Source organism: Protomyctophum parallelum (assembly GCF_964188405.1).
Source record: "Protomyctophum parallelum genome assembly, chromosome: 9".
In the NCBI taxonomy this organism is placed as follows: Eukaryota; Metazoa; Chordata; class Actinopteri; order Myctophiformes; family Myctophidae; genus Protomyctophum; species Protomyctophum parallelum.
The window spans coordinates 12,924,841-12,946,294 of NC_139706.1; the positions used below are offsets into that span (position 1 = coordinate 12,924,841).

The window sequence follows — 21,454 nt, forward strand, 5'->3', positions numbered from 1 at the left end:
CCTTTTCAGGCAAACATGTCCACCGTAAGATGAACCTAAGTAGGCTAGACTGGGGTTGGTAGGTTTAAGTATGTAGGACTAGTAGCATGCCAAAGTTTGTGCTATTGCCATAGAGAATGCATTGGGCGTTTAAAGTTAAATAACTCAGAAACTACAAAACATTTCAAAGTAAAACGTTCCAGCATGTGTCTCCACAGTAAGCTGAATAATAAAAAGTGTGAATGGAGTTTCTAGGTGAAAGTGATTTTTTTGACGTGCCAAAATCTGCCATTGAGCCCCATATTAAAAGTCTCAAATTTGAAAGCACTATATTTCTAAAACTATGAAACATTTCAAAGATTCCTTTTCAGGAAAACATGTCCACCGTAAGATGAACCTAAGTAGGCTAGAATGGGGTTGGTAGGTTTAAGTATGTAGGACTATAGTAGCATGCCAAAGTTTGTGCTATTGCCATAGAGAATGCATTGGGCGTTTAAGTTAAATAACTCAGAAACTACAAAACATTTCAAAGTAAAACGTTCCAGCATGTGTCTCCACAGTAAGCTGAATAATAAAAAGTGTGAATGGAGTTTCTAGGTGAAAGTGATTTTTTGACGTGCCAAAATCTGCCATTGAGCCCCATGTTAAAAGTCTCAAATTTGAAAGCACTATATTTCTAAAACTATGACACCTTTCAAAGATTCCTTTTCAGGCAAACATGTCCACCGTAAGATGAACCTAAGTAGGCTAGACTGGGGTTGGTAGGTTTAAGTATGTAGGACTAGTAGCATGCCAAAGTTTGTGCTATTGCCATAGAGAATGCATTGGGCGTTTAAAGTTAAATAACTCAGAAACTACAAAACATTTCAAAGTAAAACGTTCCAGCATGTGTCTCCACAGTAAGCTGAATAATAAAAAGTGTGAATGGAGTTTCTAGGTGAAAGTGATTTTTTTGACGTGCCAAAATCTGCCATTGAGCCCCATATTAAAAGTCTCAAATTTGAAAGCACTATATTTCTAAAACTATGAAACATTTCAAAGATTCCTTTTCAGGAAAACATGTCCACCGTAAGATGAACCTAAGTAGGCTAGAATGGGGTTGGTAGGTTTAAGTATGTAGGACTATAGTAGCATGCCAAAGTTTGTGCTATTGCCATAGAGAATGCATTGGGCGTTTAAGTTAAATAACTCAGAAACTACAAAACATTTCAAAGTAAAACGTTCCAGCATGTGTCTCCACAGTAAGCTGAATAATAAAAAGTGTGAATGGAGTTTCTAGGTGAAATGACTTTTGACGTGCCTATAGAGCTGCCATTGAGCCCCATGTTAAATGTCTCAAATTTGAAAGCACTATATTTCTAAAACTATGAAACATTTCAAAGATTCCTTTTCAGGCAAACATGTCCACCGTAAGATGAACCTAAGTAGGCTAGAATGGGGTTGCTAGGTGTAAGTATGTAGGACTAGCAGCATGCCAAAGTTTGTGCTATTGCCATAGAGAATGCATTGGGCGTTTAAGTTAAATAACTCATAAACTACAAAACATAAAAATAAAAAAAAGTTCCAGCATGTGTCTCCACAGTAAGCTGAATAATAAAAAGTGTGAATGGAGTTTCTAGGTGAAAGTGACTTTTGACGTGCCTATAGAGCTGCCATTGAGCCCCATGTTAAATGTCTCAAATTTGAAAGTACTATATTTCTAAAACTATGAAACATTTCAAAGATTCCTTTTCAGGCAAACATGTCCACCGTAAGATGAACCTAAGTAGGCTAGAATGGGGTTTCTGGGTGTAAGTATGTAGGACTAGCAGCATGCCAAAGTTTGTGCTATTGCCATAGAGAATGCATTGGGCGTTTAAGTTAAATAACTCATAAACTACAAAACATAAAAATAAAAAAAAGTTCCAGCATGTGTCTCCACAGTAAGCTGAATAATAAAAAGTGTGAATGGAGTTTCTAGGTGAAAGTGACTTTTGACGTGCCTATAGAGCTGCCATTGAGCCCCATGTTAAATGTCTCAAATTTGAAAGCACTATATTTCTAAAACTATGAAACATTTCAAAGATTCCTTTTCAGGCAAACATGTCCACCGTAAGATGAACCTAAGTAGGCTAGAATGGGGTTGCTAGGTGTAAGTATGTAGGACTAGCAGCATGCCAAAGTTTGTGCTATTGCCATAGAGAATGCATTGGGCGTTTAAGTTAAATAACTCATAAACTACAAAACATAAAAATAAAAAAAAGTTCCAGCATGTGTCTCCACAGTAAGCTGAATAATAAAAAGTGTGAATGGAGTTTCTAGGTGAAAGTGACTTTTGACGTGCCTATAGAGCTGCCATTGAGCCCCATGTTAAATGTCTCAAATTTGAAAGCACTATATTTCTAAAACTATGAAACATTTCAAAGATTCCTTTTCAGGCAAACATGTCCACCGTAAGATGAACCTAAGTAGGCTAGAATGGGGTTGCTAGGTGTAAGTATGTAGGACTAGCAGCATGCCAAAGTTTGTGCTATTGCCATAGAGAATGCATTGGGCGTTTAAGTTAAATAACTCATAAACTACAAAACATAAAAATAAAAATAAGTTCCAGCATGTGTCTCCACAGTAAGCTGAATAATAAAAAGTGTGAATGGAGTTTCTAGGGGAAAGTGACTTTTGACGTGCCTATAGAGCTGCCATTGAGCCCCATGTTAAATGTCTCAAATTTGAAAGCACTATATTTCTAAAACTATGAAACATTTCAAAGATTCCTTTTCAGGCAAACATGTCCACCGTAAGATGAACCTAAGTAGGCTAGAATGGGGTTGCTAGGTGTAAGTATGTAGGACTAGCAGCATGCCAAAGTTTGTGCTATTGCCATAGAGAATGCATTGGGCGTTTAAGTTAAATAACTCATAAACTACAAAACATAAAAATAAAAAAAAGTTCCAGCATGTGTCTCCACAGTAAGCTGAATAATAAAAAGTGTGAATGGAGTTTCTAGGTGAAAGTGACTTTTGACGTGCCTATAGAGCTGCCATTGAGCCCCATGTTAAATGTCTCAAATTTGAAAGCACTATATTTCTAAAACTATGAAACATTTCAAAGATTCCTTTTCAGGCAAACATGTCCACCGTAAGATGAACCTAAGTAGGCTAGAATGGGGTTGCTAGGTGTAAGTATGTAGGACTAGCAGCATGCCAAAGTTTGTGCTATTGCCATAGAGAATGCATTGGGCGTTTAAGTTAAATAACTCATAAACTACAAAACATAAAAATAAAAAAAAGTTCCAGCATGTGTCTCCACAGTAAGCTGAATAATAAAAAGTGTGAATGGAGTTTCTAGGTGAAAGTGACTTTTGACGTGCCTATAGAGCTGCCATTGAGCCCCATGTTAAATGTCTCAAATTTGAAAGCACTATATTTCTAAAACTATGAAACATTTCAAAGATTCCTTTTCAGGCAAACATGTCCACCGTAAGATGAACCTAAGTAGGCTAGAATGGGGTTGCTAGGTGTAAGTATGTAGGACTAGTAGCATGCCAAATTTTGTGCTATTGCCATAGAGAATGCATTGGGCGTTTAAGTTAAATAACTCATAAACTACAAAACATAAAAATAAAAAAAAGTTCCAGCATGTGTCTCCACAGTAAGCTGAATAATAAAAAGTGTGAATGGAGTTTCTAGGTGAAAGTGACTTTTGACGTGCCTATAGAGCTGCCATTGAGCCCCATGTTAAATGTCTCAAATTTGAAAGCACTATATTTCTAAAACTATGAAACATTTCAAAGATTCCTTTTCAGGCAAACATGTTCACCGTAAGATGAACCTAAGTAGGCTAGAATGGGGTTGCTAGGTGTAAGTATGTAGGACTAGCAGCATGCCAAAGTTTGTGCTATTGCCATAGAGAATGCATTGGGCGTTTAAGTTAAATAACTCATGAACTACAAAACATAAAAATAAAAAAAAGTTCCAGCATGTGTCTCCACAGTAAGCTGAATAATAAAAAGTGTGAATGGAGTTTCTAGGTGAAAGTGACTTTTGACGTGCCTATAGAGCTGCCATTGAGCCCCATGTTAAATGTCTCAAATTTGAAAGCACTATATTTCTAAAACTATGAAACATTTCAAAGATTCCTTTTCAGGCAAACATGTCCACCGTAAGATGAACCTAAGTAGGCTAGAATGGGGTTGCTAGGTGTAAGTATGTAGGACTAGCAGCATGCCAAAGTTTGTGCTATTGCCATAGAGAATGCATTGGGCGTTTAAGTTAAATAACTCATAAACTACAAAACATAAAAATAAAAAAAAGTTCCAGCATGTGTCTCCACAGTAAGCTGAATAATAAAAAGTGTGAATGGAGTTTCTAGGTGAAAGTGACTTTTGACGTGCCTATAGAGCTGCCATTGAGCCCCATGTTAAATGTCTCAAATTTGAAAGTACTATATTTCTAAAACTATGAAACATTTCAAAGATTCCTTTTCAGGCAAACATGTCCACCGTAAGATGAACCTAAGTAGGCTAGAATGGGGTTTCTGGGTGTAAGTATGTAGGACTAGCAGCATGCCAAAGTTTGTGCTATTGCCATAGAGAATGCATTGGGCGTTTAAGTTAAATAACTCATAAACTACAAAACATAAAAATAAAAAAAAGTTCCAGCATGTGTCTCCACAGTAAGCTGAATAATAAAAAGTGTGAATGGAGTTTCTAGGTGAAAGTGACTTTTGACGTGCCTATAGAGCTGCCATTGAGCCCCATGTTAAATGTCTCAAATTTGAAAGCACTATATTTCTAAAACTATGAAACATTTCAAAGATTCCTTTTCAGGCAAACATGTCCACCGTAAGATGAACCTAAGTAGGCTAGAATGGGGTTGCTAGGTGTAAGTATGTAGGACTAGCAGCATGCCAAAGTTTGTGCTATTGCCATAGAGAATGCATTGGGCGTTTAAGTTAAATAACTCATAAACTACAAAACATAAAAATAAAAAAAAGTTCCAGCATGTGTCTCCACAGTAAGCTGAATAATAAAAAGTGTGAATGGAGTTTATAGGTGAAAGTGACTTTTGACGTGCCTATAGAGCTGCCATTGAGCCCCATGTTAAATGTCTCAAATTTGAAAGCACTATATTTCTAAAACTATGAAACATTTCAAAGATTCCTTTTCAGGCAAACATGTCCACCGTAAGATGAACCTAAGTAGGCTAGAATGGGGTTGCTAGGTGTAAGTATGTAGGACTAGCAGCATGCCAAAGTTTGTGCTATTGCCATAGAGAATGCATTGGGCGTTTAAGTTAAATAACTCATAAACTACAAAACATAAAAATAAAAATAAGTTCCAGCATGTGTCTCCACAGTAAGCTGAATAATAAAAAGTGTGAATGGAGTTTCTAGGGGAAAGTGACTTTTGACGTGCCTATAGAGCTGCCATTGAGCCCCATGTTAAATGTCTCAAATTTGAAAGCACTATATTTCTAAAACTATGAAACATTTCAAAGATTCCTTTTCAGGCAAACATGTCCACCGTAAGATGAACCTAAGTAGGCTAGAATGGGGTTGCTAGGTGTAAGTATGTAGGACTAGCAGCATGCCAAAGTTTGTGCTATTGCCATAGAGAATGCATTGGGCGTTTAAGTTAAATAACTCATAAACTACAAACATAAAAATAAAAAAAAGTTCCAGCATGTGTCTCCACAGTAAGCTGAATAATAAAAAGTGTGAATGGAGTTTCTAGGTGAAAGTGACTTTTGACGTGCCTATAGAGCTGCCATTGAGCCCCATGTTAAATGTCTCAAATTTGAAAGCACTATATTTCTAAAACTATGAAACATTTCAAAGATTCCTTTTCAGGCAAACATGTCCACCGTAAGATGAACCTAAGTAGGCTAGAATGGGGTTGCTAGGTGTAAGTATGTAGGACTAGCAGCATGCCAAAGTTTGTGCTATTGCCATAGAGAATGCATTGGGCGTTTAAGTTAAATAACTCATAAACTACAAAACATAAAAATAAAAATAAGTTCCAGCATGTGTCTCCACAGTAAGCTGAATAATAAAAAGTGTGAATGGAGTTTCTAGGTGAAAGTGACTTTTGACGTGCCTATAGAGCTGCCATTGAGCCCCATGTTAAATGTCTCAAATTTGAAAGCACTATATTTCTAAAACTATGAAACATTTCAAAGATTCCTTTTCAGGCAAACATGTCCACCGTAAGATGAACCTAAGTAGGCTAGAATGGGGTTGCTAGGTGTAAGTATGTAGGACTAGCAGCATGCCAAAGTTTGTGCTATTGCCATAGAGAATGCATTGGGCGTTTAAGTTAAATAACTCATAAACTACAAAACATAAAAATAAAAAAAAGTTCCAGCATGTGTCTCCACAGTAAGCTGAATAATAAAAAGTGTGAATGGAGTTTCTAGGTGAAAGTGACTTTTGACGTGCCTATAGAGCTGCCATTGAGCCCCATGTTAAATGTCTCAAATTTGAAAGCACTATATTTCTAAAACTATGAAACATTTCAAAGATTCCTTTTCAGGCAAACATGTCCACCGTAAGATGAACCTAAGTAGGCTAGAATGGGGTTGCTAGGTGTAAGTATGTAGGACTAGTAGCATGCCAAATTTTGTGCTATTGCCATAGAGAATGCATTGGGCGTTTAAGTTAAATAACTCATAAACTACAAAACATAAAAATAAAAAAAAGTTCCAGCATGTGTCTCCACAGTAAGCTGAATAATAAAAAGTGTGAATGGAGTTTCTAGGTGAAAGTGACTTTTGACGTGCCTATAGAGCTGCCATTGAGCCCCATGTTAAATGTCTCAAATTTGAAAGCACTATATTTCTAAAACTATGAAACATTTCAAAGATTCCTTTTCAGGCAAACATGTCCACCGTAAGATGAACCTAAGTAGGCTAGAATGGGGTTGCTAGGTGTAAGTATGTAGGACTAGCAGCATGCCAAAGTTTGTGCTATTGCCATAGAGAATGCATTGGGCGTTTAAGTTAAATAACTCATGAACTACAAAACATAAAAATAAAAAAAAGTTCCAGCATGTGTCTCCACAGTAAGCTGAATAATAAAAAGTGTGAATGGAGTTTCTAGGTGAAAGTGACTTTTGACGTGCCTATAGAGCTGCCATTGAGCCCCATGTTAAATGTCTCAAATTTGAAAGCACTATATTTCTAAAACTATGAAACATTTCAAAGATTCCTTTTCAGGCAAACATGTCCACCGTAAGATGAACCTAAGTAGGCTAGAATGGGGTTGCTAGGTGTAAGTATGTAGGACTAGCAGCATGCCAAAGTTTGTGCTATTGCCATAGAGAATGCATTGGGCGTTTAAGTTAAATAACTCATAAACTACAAAACATAAAAATAAAAATAAGTTCCAGCATGTGTCTCCACAGTAAGCTGAATAATAAAAAGTGTGAATGGAGTTTCTAGGTGAAAGTGACTTTTGACGTGCCTATAGAGCTGCCATTGAGCCCCATGTTAAATGTCTCAAATTTGAAAGCACTATATTTCTAAAACTATGAAACATTTCAAAGATTCCTTTTCAGGCAAACATGTCCACCGTAAGATGAACCTAAGTAGGCTAGAATGGGGTTGCTAGGTGTAAGTATGTAGGACTAGCAGCATGCCAAAGTTTGTGCTATTGCCATAGAGAATGCATTGGGCGTTTAAGTTAAATAACTCAGAAACTACAAAACATTTCAAAGTAAAACGTTCCAGCATGTGTCTCCACAGTAAGCTGAACAATAAAAAGTGTGAGTGGAGTTTCTAGGTGAAAGTGATTTTTTGACGTGCCAAAATCTGCCATTGATCCCCATGTTAAAAGTCTCAAATTTGAAAGCACTATATTTCTAAAACTATGACACCTTTCAAAGATTCCTTTTCAGGCAAACATTTCCACCGTAAGATGAACCTGAGTAGGCTAGAATGGGGTTGGTAGGTTTAAGTATGTAGGACTAGTAGCATGCCAAAGTTTGTGTTATTGCCATAGAGAATGCATTGGGCGTTTTAGTTAAATAACTCAGAAACTACAAAACATTTCAAAGTAAAACGTTCCAGCATGTGTCTCCACAGTAAGCTGAATAATAAAAAGTGTGAATGGAGTTTCTAGGTGAAAGTGACTTTTGACGTGCCTATAGAGCTGCCATTGAGCCCCATGTTAAATGTCTCAAATTTGAAAGCACTATATTTCTAAAACTATGAAACATTTCAAAGATTCCTTTTCAGGCAAACATGTCCACCGTAAGATGAACCTAAGTAGGCTAGAATGGGGTTGCTAGGTGTAAGTATGTAGGACTAGCAGCATGCCAAAGTTTGTGCTATTGCCATAGAGAATGCATTGGGCGTTTAAGTTAAATAACTCATAAACTACAAAACATAAAAATAAAAAAAAGTTCCAGCATGTGTCTCCACAGTAAGCTGAATAATAAAAAGTGTGAATGGAGTTTATAGGTGAAAGTGACTTTTGACGTGCCTATAGAGCTGCCATTGAGCCCCATGTTAAATGTCTCAAATTTGAAAGCACTATATTTCTAAAACTATGAAACATTTCAAAGATTCCTTTTCAGGCAAACATGTCCACCGTAAGATGAACCTAAGTAGGCTAGAATGGGGTTGCTAGGTGTAAGTATGTAGGACTAGCAGCATGCCAAAGTTTGTGCTATTGCCATAGAGAATGCATTGGGCGTTTAAGTTAAATAACTCATAAACTACAAAACATAAAAATAAAAAAAAGTTCCAGCATGTGTCTCCACAGTAAGCTGAATAATAAAAAGTGTGAATGGAGTTTCTAGGTGAAAGTGACTTTTGACGTGCCTATAGAGCTGCCATTGAGCCCCATGTTAAATGTCTCAAATTTGAAAGCACTATATTTCTAAAACTATGAAACATTTCAAAGATTCCTTTTCAGGCAAACATGTCCACCGTAAGATGAACCTAAGTAGGCTAGAATGGGGTTGCTAGGTGTAAGTATGTAGGACTAGCAGCATGCCAAAGTTTGTGCTATTGCCATAGAGAATGCATTGGGCGTTTAAGTTAAATAACTCATAAACTACAAAACATAAAAATAAAAATAAGTTCCAGCATGTGTCTCCACAGTAAGCTGAATAATAAAAAGTGTGAATGGAGTTTCTAGGGGAAAGTGACTTTTGACGTGCCTATAGAGCTGCCATTGAGCCCCATGTTAAATGTCTCAAATTTGAAAGCACTATATTTCTAAAACTATGAAACATTTCAAAGATTCCTTTTCAGGCAAACATGTCCACCGTAAGATGAACCTAAGTAGGCTAGAATGGGGTTGCTAGGTGTAAGTATGTAGGACTAGCAGCATGCCAAAGTTTGTGCTATTGCCATAGAGAATGCATTGGGCGTTTAAGTTAAATAACTCATAAACTACAAAACATAAAAATAAAAAAAAGTTCCAGCATGTGTCTCCACAGTAAGCTGAATAATAAAAAGTGTGAATGGAGTTTCTAGGTGAAAGTGACTTTTGACGTGCCTATAGAGCTGCCATTGAGCCCCATGTTAAATGTCTCAAATTTGAAAGCACTATATTTCTAAAACTATGAAACATTTCAAAGATTCCTTTTCAGGCAAACATGTCCACCGTAAGATGAACCTAAGTAGGCTAGAATGGGGTTGCTAGGTGTAAGTATGTAGGACTAGCAGCATGCCAAAGTTTGTGCTATTGCCATAGAGAATGCATTGGGCGTTTAAGTTAAATAACTCATAAACTACAAAACATAAAAATAAAAAAAAGTTCCAGCATGTGTCTCCACAGTAAGCTGAATAATAAAAAGTGTGAATGGAGTTTCTAGGTGAAAGTGACTTTTGACGTGCCTATAGAGCTGCCATTGAGCCCCATGTTAAATGTCTCAAATTTGAAAGCACTATATTTCTAAAACTATGAAACATTTCAAAGATTCCTTTTCAGGCAAACATGTCCACCGTAAGATGAACCTAAGTAGGCTAGAATGGGGTTGCTAGGTGTAAGTATGTAGGACTAGTAGCATGCCAAATTTTGTGCTATTGCCATAGAGAATGCATTGGGCGTTTAAGTTAAATAACTCATAAACTACAAAACATAAAAATAAAAAAAAGTTCCAGCATGTGTCTCCACAGTAAGCTGAATAATAAAAAGTGTGAATGGAGTTTCTAGGTGAAAGTGACTTTTGACGTGCCTATAGAGCTGCCATTGAGCCCCATGTTAAATGTCTCAAATTTGAAAGCACTATATTTCTAAAACTATGAAACATTTCAAAGATTCCTTTTCAGGCAAACATGTTCACCGTAAGATGAACCTAAGTAGGCTAGAATGGGGTTGCTAGGTGTAAGTATGTAGGACTAGCAGCATGCCAAAGTTTGTGCTATTGCCATAGAGAATGCATTGGGCGTTTAAGTTAAATAACTCATGAACTACAAAACATAAAAATAAAAAAAAGTTCCAGCATGTGTCTCCACAGTAAGCTGAATAATAAAAAGTGTGAATGGAGTTTCTAGGTGAAAGTGACTTTTGACGTGCCTATAGAGCTGCCATTGAGCCCCATGTTAAATGTCTCAAATTTGAAAGCACTATATTTCTAAAACTATGAAACATTTCAAAGATTCCTTTTCAGGCAAACATGTCCACCGTAAGATGAACCTAAGTAGGCTAGAATGGGGTTGCTAGGTGTAAGTATGTAGGACTAGCAGCATGCCAAAGTTTGTGCTATTGCCATAGAGAATGCATTGGGCGTTTAAGTTAAATAACTCATAAACTACAAAACATAAAAATAAAAAAAAGTTCCAGCATGTGTCTCCACAGTAAGCTGAATAATAAAAAGTGTGAATGGAGTTTCTAGGTGAAAGTGACTTTTGACGTGCCTATAGAGCTGCCATTGAGCCCCATGTTAAATGTCTCAAATTTGAAAGTACTATATTTCTAAAACTATGAAACATTTCAAAGATTCCTTTTCAGGCAAACATGTCCACCGTAAGATGAACCTAAGTAGGCTAGAATGGGGTTTCTGGGTGTAAGTATGTAGGACTAGCAGCATGCCAAAGTTTGTGCTATTGCCATAGAGAATGCATTGGGCGTTTAAGTTAAATAACTCATAAACTACAAAACATAAAAATAAAAAAAAGTTCCAGCATGTGTCTCCACAGTAAGCTGAATAATAAAAAGTGTGAATGGAGTTTCTAGGTGAAAGTGACTTTTGACGTGCCTATAGAGCTGCCATTGAGCCCCATGTTAAATGTCTCAAATTTGAAAGCACTATATTTCTAAAACTATGAAACATTTCAAAGATTCCTTTTCAGGCAAACATGTCCACCGTAAGATGAACCTAAGTAGGCTAGAATGGGGTTGCTAGGTGTAAGTATGTAGGACTAGCAGCATGCCAAAGTTTGTGCTATTGCCATAGAGAATGCATTGGGCGTTTAAGTTAAATAACTCATAAACTACAAAACATAAAAATAAAAAAAAGTTCCAGCATGTGTCTCCACAGTAAGCTGAATAATAAAAAGTGTGAATGGAGTTTATAGGTGAAAGTGACTTTTGACGTGCCTATAGAGCTGCCATTGAGCCCCATGTTAAATGTCTCAAATTTGAAAGCACTATATTTCTAAAACTATGAAACATTTCAAAGATTCCTTTTCAGGCAAACATGTCCACCGTAAGATGAACCTAAGTAGGCTAGAATGGGGTTGCTAGGTGTAAGTATGTAGGACTAGCAGCATGCCAAAGTTTGTGCTATTGCCATAGAGAATGCATTGGGCGTTTAAGTTAAATAACTCATAAACTACAAAACATAAAAATAAAAATAAGTTCCAGCATGTGTCTCCACAGTAAGCTGAATAATAAAAAGTGTGAATGGAGTTTCTAGGGGAAAGTGACTTTTGACGTGCCTATAGAGCTGCCATTGAGCCCCATGTTAAATGTCTCAAATTTGAAAGCACTATATTTCTAAAACTATGAAACATTTCAAAGATTCCTTTTCAGGCAAACATGTCCACCGTAAGATGAACCTAAGTAGGCTAGAATGGGGTTGCTAGGTGTAAGTATGTAGGACTAGCAGCATGCCAAAGTTTGTGCTATTGCCATAGAGAATGCATTGGGCGTTTAAGTTAAATAACTCATAAACTACAAAACATAAAAATAAAAATAAGTTCCAGCATGTGTCTCCACAGTAAGCTGAATAATAAAAAGTGTGAATGGAGTTTCTAGGGGAAAGTGACTTTTGACGTGCCTATAGAGCTGCCATTGAGCCCCATGTTAAATGTCTCAAATTTGAAAGCACTATATTTCTAAAACTATGAAACATTTCAAAGATTCCTTTTCAGGCAAACATGTCCACCGTAAGATGAACCTAAGTAGGCTAGAATGGGGTTGCTAGGTGTAAGTATGTAGGACTAGCAGCATGCCAAAGTTTGTGCTATTGCCATAGAGAATGCATTGGGCGTTTAAGTTAAATAACTCATAAACTACAAACATAAAAATAAAAAAAAGTTCCAGCATGTGTCTCCACAGTAAGCTGAATAATAAAAAGTGTGAATGGAGTTTCTAGGTGAAAGTGACTTTTGACGTGCCTATAGAGCTGCCATTGAGCCCCATGTTAAATGTCTCAAATTTGAAAGCACTATATTTCTAAAACTATGAAACATTTCAAAGATTCCTTTTCAGGCAAACATGTCCACCGTAAGATGAACCTAAGTAGGCTAGAATGGGGTTGCTAGGTGTAAGTATGTAGGACTAGCAGCATGCCAAAGTTTGTGCTATTGCCATAGAGAATGCATTGGGCGTTTAAGTTAAATAACTCATAAACTACAAAACATAAAAATAAAAATAAGTTCCAGCATGTGTCTCCACAGTAAGCTGAATAATAAAAAGTGTGAATGGAGTTTCTAGGTGAAAGTGACTTTTGACGTGCCTATAGAGCTGCCATTGAGCCCCATGTTAAATGTCTCAAATTTGAAAGCACTATATTTCTAAAACTATGAAACATTTCAAAGATTCCTTTTCAGGCAAACATGTCCACCGTAAGATGAACCTAAGTAGGCTAGAATGGGGTTGCTAGGTGTAAGTATGTAGGACTAGCAGCATGCCAAAGTTTGTGCTATTGCCATAGAGAATGCATTGGGCGTTTAAGTTAAATAACTCATAAACTACAAAACATAAAAATAAAAAAAAGTTCCAGCATGTGTCTCCACAGTAAGCTGAATAATAAAAAGTGTGAATGGAGTTTCTAGGTGAAAGTGACTTTTGACGTGCCTATAGAGCTGCCATTGAGCCCCATGTTAAATGTCTCAAATTTGAAAGCACTATATTTCTAAAACTATGAAACATTTCAAAGATTCCTTTTCAGGCAAACATGTCCACCGTAAGATGAACCTAAGTAGGCTAGAATGGGGTTGCTAGGTGTAAGTATGTAGGACTAGTAGCATGCCAAATTTTGTGCTATTGCCATAGAGAATGCATTGGGCGTTTAAGTTAAATAACTCATAAACTACAAAACATAAAAATAAAAAAAAGTTCCAGCATGTGTCTCCACAGTAAGCTGAATAATAAAAAGTGTGAATGGAGTTTCTAGGTGAAAGTGACTTTTGACGTGCCTATAGAGCTGCCATTGAGCCCCATGTTAAATGTCTCAAATTTGAAAGCACTATATTTCTAAAACTATGAAACATTTCAAAGATTCCTTTTCAGGCAAACATGTCCACCGTAAGATGAACCTAAGTAGGCTAGAATGGGGTTGCTAGGTGTAAGTATGTAGGACTAGCAGCATGCCAAAGTTTGTGCTATTGCCATAGAGAATGCATTGGGCGTTTAAGTTAAATAACTCATGAACTACAAAACATAAAAATAAAAAAAAGTTCCAGCATGTGTCTCCACAGTAAGCTGAATAATAAAAAGTGTGAATGGAGTTTCTAGGTGAAAGTGACTTTTGACGTGCCTATAGAGCTGCCATTGAGCCCCATGTTAAATGTCTCAAATTTGAAAGCACTATATTTCTAAAACTATGAAACATTTCAAAGATTCCTTTTCAGGCAAACATGTCCACCGTAAGATGAACCTAAGTAGGCTAGAATGGGGTTGCTAGGTGTAAGTATGTAGGACTAGCAGCATGCCAAAGTTTGTGCTATTGCCATAGAGAATGCATTGGGCGTTTAAGTTAAATAACTCATAAACTACAAAACATAAAAATAAAAATAAGTTCCAGCATGTGTCTCCACAGTAAGCTGAATAATAAAAAGTGTGAATGGAGTTTCTAGGTGAAAGTGACTTTTGACGTGCCTATAGAGCTGCCATTGAGCCCCATGTTAAATGTCTCAAATTTGAAAGCACTATATTTCTAAAACTATGAAACATTTCAAAGATTCCTTTTCAGGCAAACATGTCCACCGTAAGATGAACCTAAGTAGGCTAGAATGGGGTTGCTAGGTGTAAGTATGTAGGACTAGCAGCATGCCAAAGTTTGTGCTATTGCCATAGAGAATGCATTGGGCGTTTAAGTTAAATAACTCAGAAACTACAAAACATTTCAAAGTAAAACGTTCCAGCATGTGTCTCCACAGTAAGCTGAACAATAAAAAGTGTGAGTGGAGTTTCTAGGTGAAAGTGATTTTTTGACGTGCCAAAATCTGCCATTGATCCCCATGTTAAAAGTCTCAAATTTGAAAGCACTATATTTCTAAAACTATGACACCTTTCAAAGATTCCTTTTCAGGCAAACATTTCCACCGTAAGATGAACCTGAGTAGGCTAGAATGGGGTTGGTAGGTTTAAGTATGTAGGACTAGTAGCATGCCAAAGTTTGTGTTATTGCCATAGAGAATGCATTGGGCGTTTTAGTTAAATAACTCAGAAACTACAAAACATTTCAAAGTAAAACGTTCCAGCATGTGTCTCCACAGTAAGCTGAATAATAAAAAGTGTGAATGGAGTTTCTAGGTGAAAGTGGTTTTTTGACGTGCCAAAATCTGCCATTGAGCCCCATGTTAAAAGTCTCAAATTTGAAAGCACTATATTTCTAAAACTATGACACCTTTCAAAGATTCCTTTTCAGGCAAACATGTCCACCGTAAGATGAACCTAAGTAGGCTAGAATGGGGTTGGTAGGTTTAAGTATGTAGGACTAGTAGCATGCCAAAGTTTGTGTTATTGCCATAGAGAATGCATTGGGCGTTTTAGTTAAATAACTCAGAAACTACAAAACATTTCAAAGTAAAACGTTCCAGCATGTGTCTCCACAGTAAGCTGAATAATAAAAAGTGTGAATGGAGTTTCTAGGTGAAAGTGGTTTTTTGTGCCAAAATCTGCCATTGAGCCCCATGTTAAAAGTCTCAAATTTGAAAGCACTATATTTCTAAAACTATGACACCTTTCAAAGATTCCTTTTCAGGCAAACATATTCCACCGTAAGATGAACCTAAGTAGGCTAGAATGGGGTTGGTAGGTTTAAGTATGTAGGACTAGTAGCATGCCAAAGTTTGTGCTATTGCCATAGAGAATGCATTGGGCGTTTAAGTTAAATAACTCAGAAACTACAAAACATTTAAAAGTAAAACGTTCCAGCATGTGTCTCCACAGTAAGCTGAATAATAAAAAGTGTGAATGGAGTTTCTAGGTGAAAGTGATTTTTTGACGTGCCAAAATCTGCCATTGAGCCCCATGTTAAAAGTCTCAAATTTGAAAGCACTATATTTCTAAAACTATGACACCTTTCAAAGATTCCTTTTCAGGCAAACATGTCCACCGTAAGATGAACCTAAGTAGGCTAGAATGGGGTTGGTAGGTTTAAGTATGTAGGACTAGTAGCATGCCAAAGTTTGTGTTATTGCCATAGAGAATGCATTGGGCGTTTTAGTTAAATAACTCAGAAACTACAAAACATTTCAAAGTAAAACGTTCCAGCATGTGTCTCCACAGTAAGCTGAATAATAAAAAGTGTGAATGGAGTTTCTAGGTGAAAGTGGTTTTTTGACGTGCCAAAATCTGCCATTGAGCCCCATGTTAAAAGTCTCAAATTTGAAAGCACTATATTTCTAAAACTATGACACCTTTCAAAGATTCCTTTTCAGGCAAACATGTCCACCGTAAGATGAACCTAAGTAGGCTAGAATGGGGTTGGTAGGTTTAAGTATGTAGGACTAGTAGCATGCCAAAGTTTGTGTTATTGCCATAGAGAATGCATTGGGCGTTTTAGTTAAATAACTCAGAAACTACAAAACATTTCAAAGTAAAACGTTCCAGCATGTGTCTCCACAGTAAACTGAATAATAAAAAGTGTGAATGGAGTTTCTAGGTGAAAGTGATTTTTTGACGTGCCAAAATATGCCATATTGCACTATATTTCTAAAACTATGACACCTTTCAAAGATTCCTTTTCAGGCAAACATGTAAGATGAACCTAAGTAGGCTAGACTGGGATTGGTAGGTTTAAGTATGTAGGACTAGTAGCATTCCTTTGACTTGTCTTCAGCTGGCCATCTATGTTTTTACTATAACCCCCCCCCCCCACCTTATTGTCTGGAAACCACACAGAGGACACTGCCCTGCTCACGCATCAATGGGTTATTTTTCAGTAGCCTACCAGATGCGTGGTCTGAAAGGTATCCTGTGGTGTCCCATATGACTAGTACACTGGGCCATTGGTACCTACCATTCACACTTCTTTTTTGTTTTGTTTTGAAGTTGTTGGAAATCCGTATTGAAAGTAAATAATTGAGTGGGGTTTGAACCCACAACCTCCAGATCATGTAGGCAGCATCCTAACACACCCAGCCACTTGCTACATGCCATAACACAGTCTTCCTTTACCTTTGAGTAACAGCATTGATACAAAAAAAATAATGACAGGAGATTTGTCTATCATTTGTTGTGCTGTTGTTTAGACCTTCGAATGTTTATGAACCACAAAGGAAACAAGCCTCTGGCTCTTTTGTCATTATGTGTCCTTTTGTACACAGCAAGCCCAGTGGCTCACTGGCAAAGAGCCTGCCTGTGAATCAGGAGGCCACAGGTTCTAGTCCTGGCTCTGACATAATGACATTGTAATTGTGAAAACAGTCAAATGGCTTCAACAGAGAACAGAGAATTGATGAAAACATGTATCCTAGACTCCTAGTACAATCAACCTAATTTGATCTACAAAGATAACCCTTAGTAATATATAGTAGCAGTATGGGTTGGTGCCCCAGCCTGTGTCTTCCGCGAGGAAGAAGCCCAACAAACCCACAGTGAGGCCTTTAGGAGGGCCATTCAAGCCTCGGGCGGAGCCTGCGGCACCACCAAGGGCAAGGTGGAGCCTCCGGAGCCGTTGCGGCTCAAGAGTCCACCATTCCTGAATAAAGTGCCTGTTGCTGGGAGTCTGGTGCAACGCACAGGGTCTGACCTGGTGAGAGCAGGAGTGGACCTGGTGAGACGTAGGAGGGGCCCGGACAGGTGTCAACCCACAGAGCCTAGTCCTTCCATGCGCCAGAATGGTACCTCCCAGTCCCGGCAGAGTAGTTCGGGAGGAACGGATTGTGTGGCCCAGGTTTTTCCCTAATGGGACTTATCGAGGGTAGCTACTGGGACGTAAGTCGGGACTGGGTCACCTGAGTGAGGGGTATGACCTTGGGATACATCACTGAGGATACGTCCCAGGTGCATCCATTTATGTATGTATTATGTTATAATTATATCATGTAGTTTTTTTTTTATTGTCGAATATCGTGAAAAACGACATACTATAGTACGTCGTCAAAAAAGATGAACTAGGCCTACAGTATGTCGTTTTTGAGTGGTACTGTACAACCATTCCTTTACGAGTGTGGCTGGCTGGCTGTGTCCGTCCCTGGCTGGGTCTGTCCGAGCATGACAATTGCGATTGGTTGGTTTTCACAACCAAGTGTCACACACACACGCACACACACACTGTCATTTCTCAACACACAGAGTTGCACCACATTTTTTAACACTATATAGTAGGTAATGTCAGGAAATCAGATGGAGATGCCTTGCAATTTTCATAGAGATGCAGCTCCTTCTGCTGGTGAAAAAGGAGAAGAGAAGAAAATCTATAGGCTACTGTCCTTTGGTTTGGAATAAAAACAAAACTATTTTTGCCACAATACAACACAAAGTCTACTTTTGCTGAACACATGTAAGTGAGAAATGTTGATGGGTCACCAACTCTAGTCCAACCCGGACCCGTGGTTCCATGGGGGGGAAAAGGTTCAACAAGCTTGCTTTGGATCGTGTGAAATTATCTGATATAATTGTGAAATTATCTGATATACAACCTACGTCCTACACTATAGTTTATATTAACATTTAAATGAACAAAAAATGTAATCCTCTCTCCAAAACAGTTGTGGAATAGTTGTGGAGATAGGATTTGGACTGGTCTGTTTTCTCTCAAACCCCTCAGTATAAGGTCAGGGAGTTGGACTGTTAATATTCATCATTGTTGTTTCCTTGCACTCGAGTGCTTAAATCTCTCATACTCGGAAATGCCTTGACATTTGACATGGAAAACAATTGGTCAACAAATGCTCAGTAAATGTGAATTGTTGTAATTCACAGTAGTTCATTTATTTATATATTCAATTATTCCTTGATAACATGCCCAAAATTGTGATACCAGGGTTAAAGCAATATGGGAACTGTAATGGGAAATATGAAATTATGCATTCACACCACTAATTGTAAATTGCAGAACTGGGTGTGGTCTAGCCCCTTTCGGGACCCTACGTAAAACTTTTTTGATATTTTGTTTAGTTTTACGTTGGGTCCCTGCTCGCTACTGTATTTTCGTATGGAAATTCCTAAATGCGGATGTGGAGATTCTCTCTAAAATAGGCCCCGCGGCATGTGACGCCATTATTTTCCTTGAGTTATTCTGAATTCGGTAACTTTAAGTAGCTATACATCCCGGTGCGAATATCTCCTGTGGCGCGGAAGCCGTTAAGTATTTTTAATCTTTGTTTGACCGATTTGGTCGCTTTATTTCTTCTTGTTTGTTTACCGTTTATTGTACCGCCTCCCGGTGTGCGGTTGGCTTGTGAGGCTACGTCCCTGCCTCTGATCTGCTGTGTCATAGCTATAGCGCCACTAGCTAGCCAGATAGGCGGTACAATGAGGTGTCAATAAACAAGAAGAATCCAAGCTTCCAAATCGGGCAAACATATATTAAAAATACTTAACGGCTTCCGCGCCACAGGAGATATTCGCAAAGGTATGTATGTGTACTTATACTTTACATATTCAGAAAGCCTCATACTGAAGAATATCGTAAAAGAGCGCGGGGAGGCGTTTTAACATGTAAACACGAGCCAGTAAATGTTTTAATCAGGTGGCATGGACGACGAGGAACAGGACCCAATGCACTGGGTCGAACAAATGTCAGAAACTTCAGTAGCATTTGGGTTCTGCTTGGAGGGCTAGGTGTGGTCCACACTGAGATGGGACAATAATCAGGATCAGATGAAGCTATGAGCCTGTAACGGCGGACGCCGTTACTATACCTAATGCAGATGCTAACACAATTCTACATGTATGGTATAATGTAAATAAGGACACAAATTGTAACAAATGCATTTATTGAAGTTAAGGGGGGGTGCGGGCAGCTCAAGGTTATACATGGGGGACACTGAGTTGTCGGTGATTCTCTGAAGTGGCGGATCTCCTCATACACCTACAAATGAACAGATATAAGGCACATTAGTTTAGGAATAAAGAGGACAGCATACTTTCTAATTGACCAGTATAATGAGAAGACTTGTGAAGAAGGAATGTAAATCTCTGATGTCTAAACTTACCTCTGTTTACTCTCATCCTCCTCTCAGGGTGGTGTTCGGGCAAATGAGTTCCCTCCGGGTATAGGCACCCCTTTTATAGTTCCGGGAGGGACCAAGTGGGAAATGGATAGCAGGGGGGATTGGGATGGACTATAATGAATGTAATCCTGTATGTGTTGTGTATATATTTCTATGCTAACTACTAACTGTGAATAGGTATTGAGGGTGCATATACATGGAGTAAGTTTATATAAAATGGCATGGTGTGATTCTAAGAGTGGGGAATATTGTTATTGGTACCTGGGAAATGGTATGGGCTAACCAGGTAATGGACTGCCCTATAAAAGGCAGTCAGTGGTCTTTAACCCGAGATAGGACAGGTTGTCTTGCATATGACTGTCAAAGTGATTGAGAAACAATGGAAGAAATAAAGCCTTATTGAAGGTGCCCTGGACTGGTCTCTATTCATTTGTTGCCTTGGCCGCTCGACACTCTCACAGAGCCAAAAGTTAAAATTAAAACAAAAAAAACGTAATACTTGACAGTATTATGTGCACTTTCTGTACACAACATGAAAGCCTGCCAGAACACTACACAACTACATGGATGGTTATATATGGGATGTAACAATAAAAAATATTTTTTTAAATTATCTTTGAAACTCTTTGTAATGTTTTGATTATATTATATACATTCTCATGTGTTTAGTCGATCTAATCTAATAGCCCAACGGTTATCTTCATATATTGTTCCCCACTATGTCCATCTCAGAAGTGGCCTTGGCATGGTAGATTCAGAAATCTACTTACCAATGATGCTCTGCGTCAGCTCTGTCACCCTGTCGTGTTTTATTAAATGACAAGATCACTGTTGTGAGGTATAGTGCTCGTTACATGGCTACTGGCATTTCGTTTTATAACGCAATTTTGGGTCATGGGTGGGATGGCCGACTTGGAAGATTTTATTATGTAATCAATTTGACTAGATTAACCTACAAGCTTACACTTCCATGTCGAGCAATCTGGGAACCCATCTTGGGGGGGAAAAAAAAAACAGTGCCCTTTTTTAGGTAGTCTCAGTCTGTCTCAAGAGACTACTTAGTGATAATAGACCACACAATGCCTTGATTGACCAATTTGAATCTAGTATGCAACAACGCCATGTAATAATTTTTCCCTGAGATCAGGATCACCTTTGGAGCCAACTTTTAAGACTGTAGATACACTCTTATGAAGTTACTAGTTGTATATGCTTTCTATTTACTTTTAAGTTAATCTATAGACTATAGTTCATGACTAACTAATATGTAAACATTAAAACAATGTTTGGCTAAAAACATTTGATTATGTCAAAACAGACAAGACTTGGTGGAACATTTATTTTAAAAACTGGCACTGTAAATTACATTATTTACACAATTTGAGGCAGTACAGTTCACCTGACCTACAGCTAAATTCATTCGCTTTTAGTGCATTGAGATCACAATACAGTATGTTACAAGAAAATGAAGACAACTTTCACTCTGCATGTTTGGTTCCATTTCCATTTCACGTCCTGTTAAAATGAAATGCAAAACCTGGAATAAAATAAAATAAAAGCCTAACGTGTTTGTAAAAGTGAACACATCACATCTTTGAGTCCCTTCATGTCAAAGCTCTGTGCAGGATGATAATCTGAACACACAACATACCAAATCATAGGAGGTAAGACCAACCGTAAACTTGATTGTACAA

The 21,454-nt window shown here is 37.8% G+C and overlaps 1 protein-coding gene across 1 annotated transcript in view; it reads left to right on the top strand.

Annotated features, from left to right (window-relative positions):
- Nucleotides 1-16,967, top strand: part of LOC310864414 (neuronal tyrosine-phosphorylated phosphoinositide-3-kinase adapter 2-like) — a gene marked incomplete at both ends in the record, with an annotated part of 44,653 nt that extends 27,686 nt beyond the window's left edge. The window contains one exon of the mRNA XM_083773104.1: nt 16,908-16,967. Within this exon, the coding sequence (XP_083629230.1) occupies nt 16,908-16,967 (60 nt within the window). The remainder of the gene's footprint in view (nt 1-16,907) is intronic.
- Between the last annotated feature and the right edge of the window lie 4,487 nt (nt 16,968-21,454).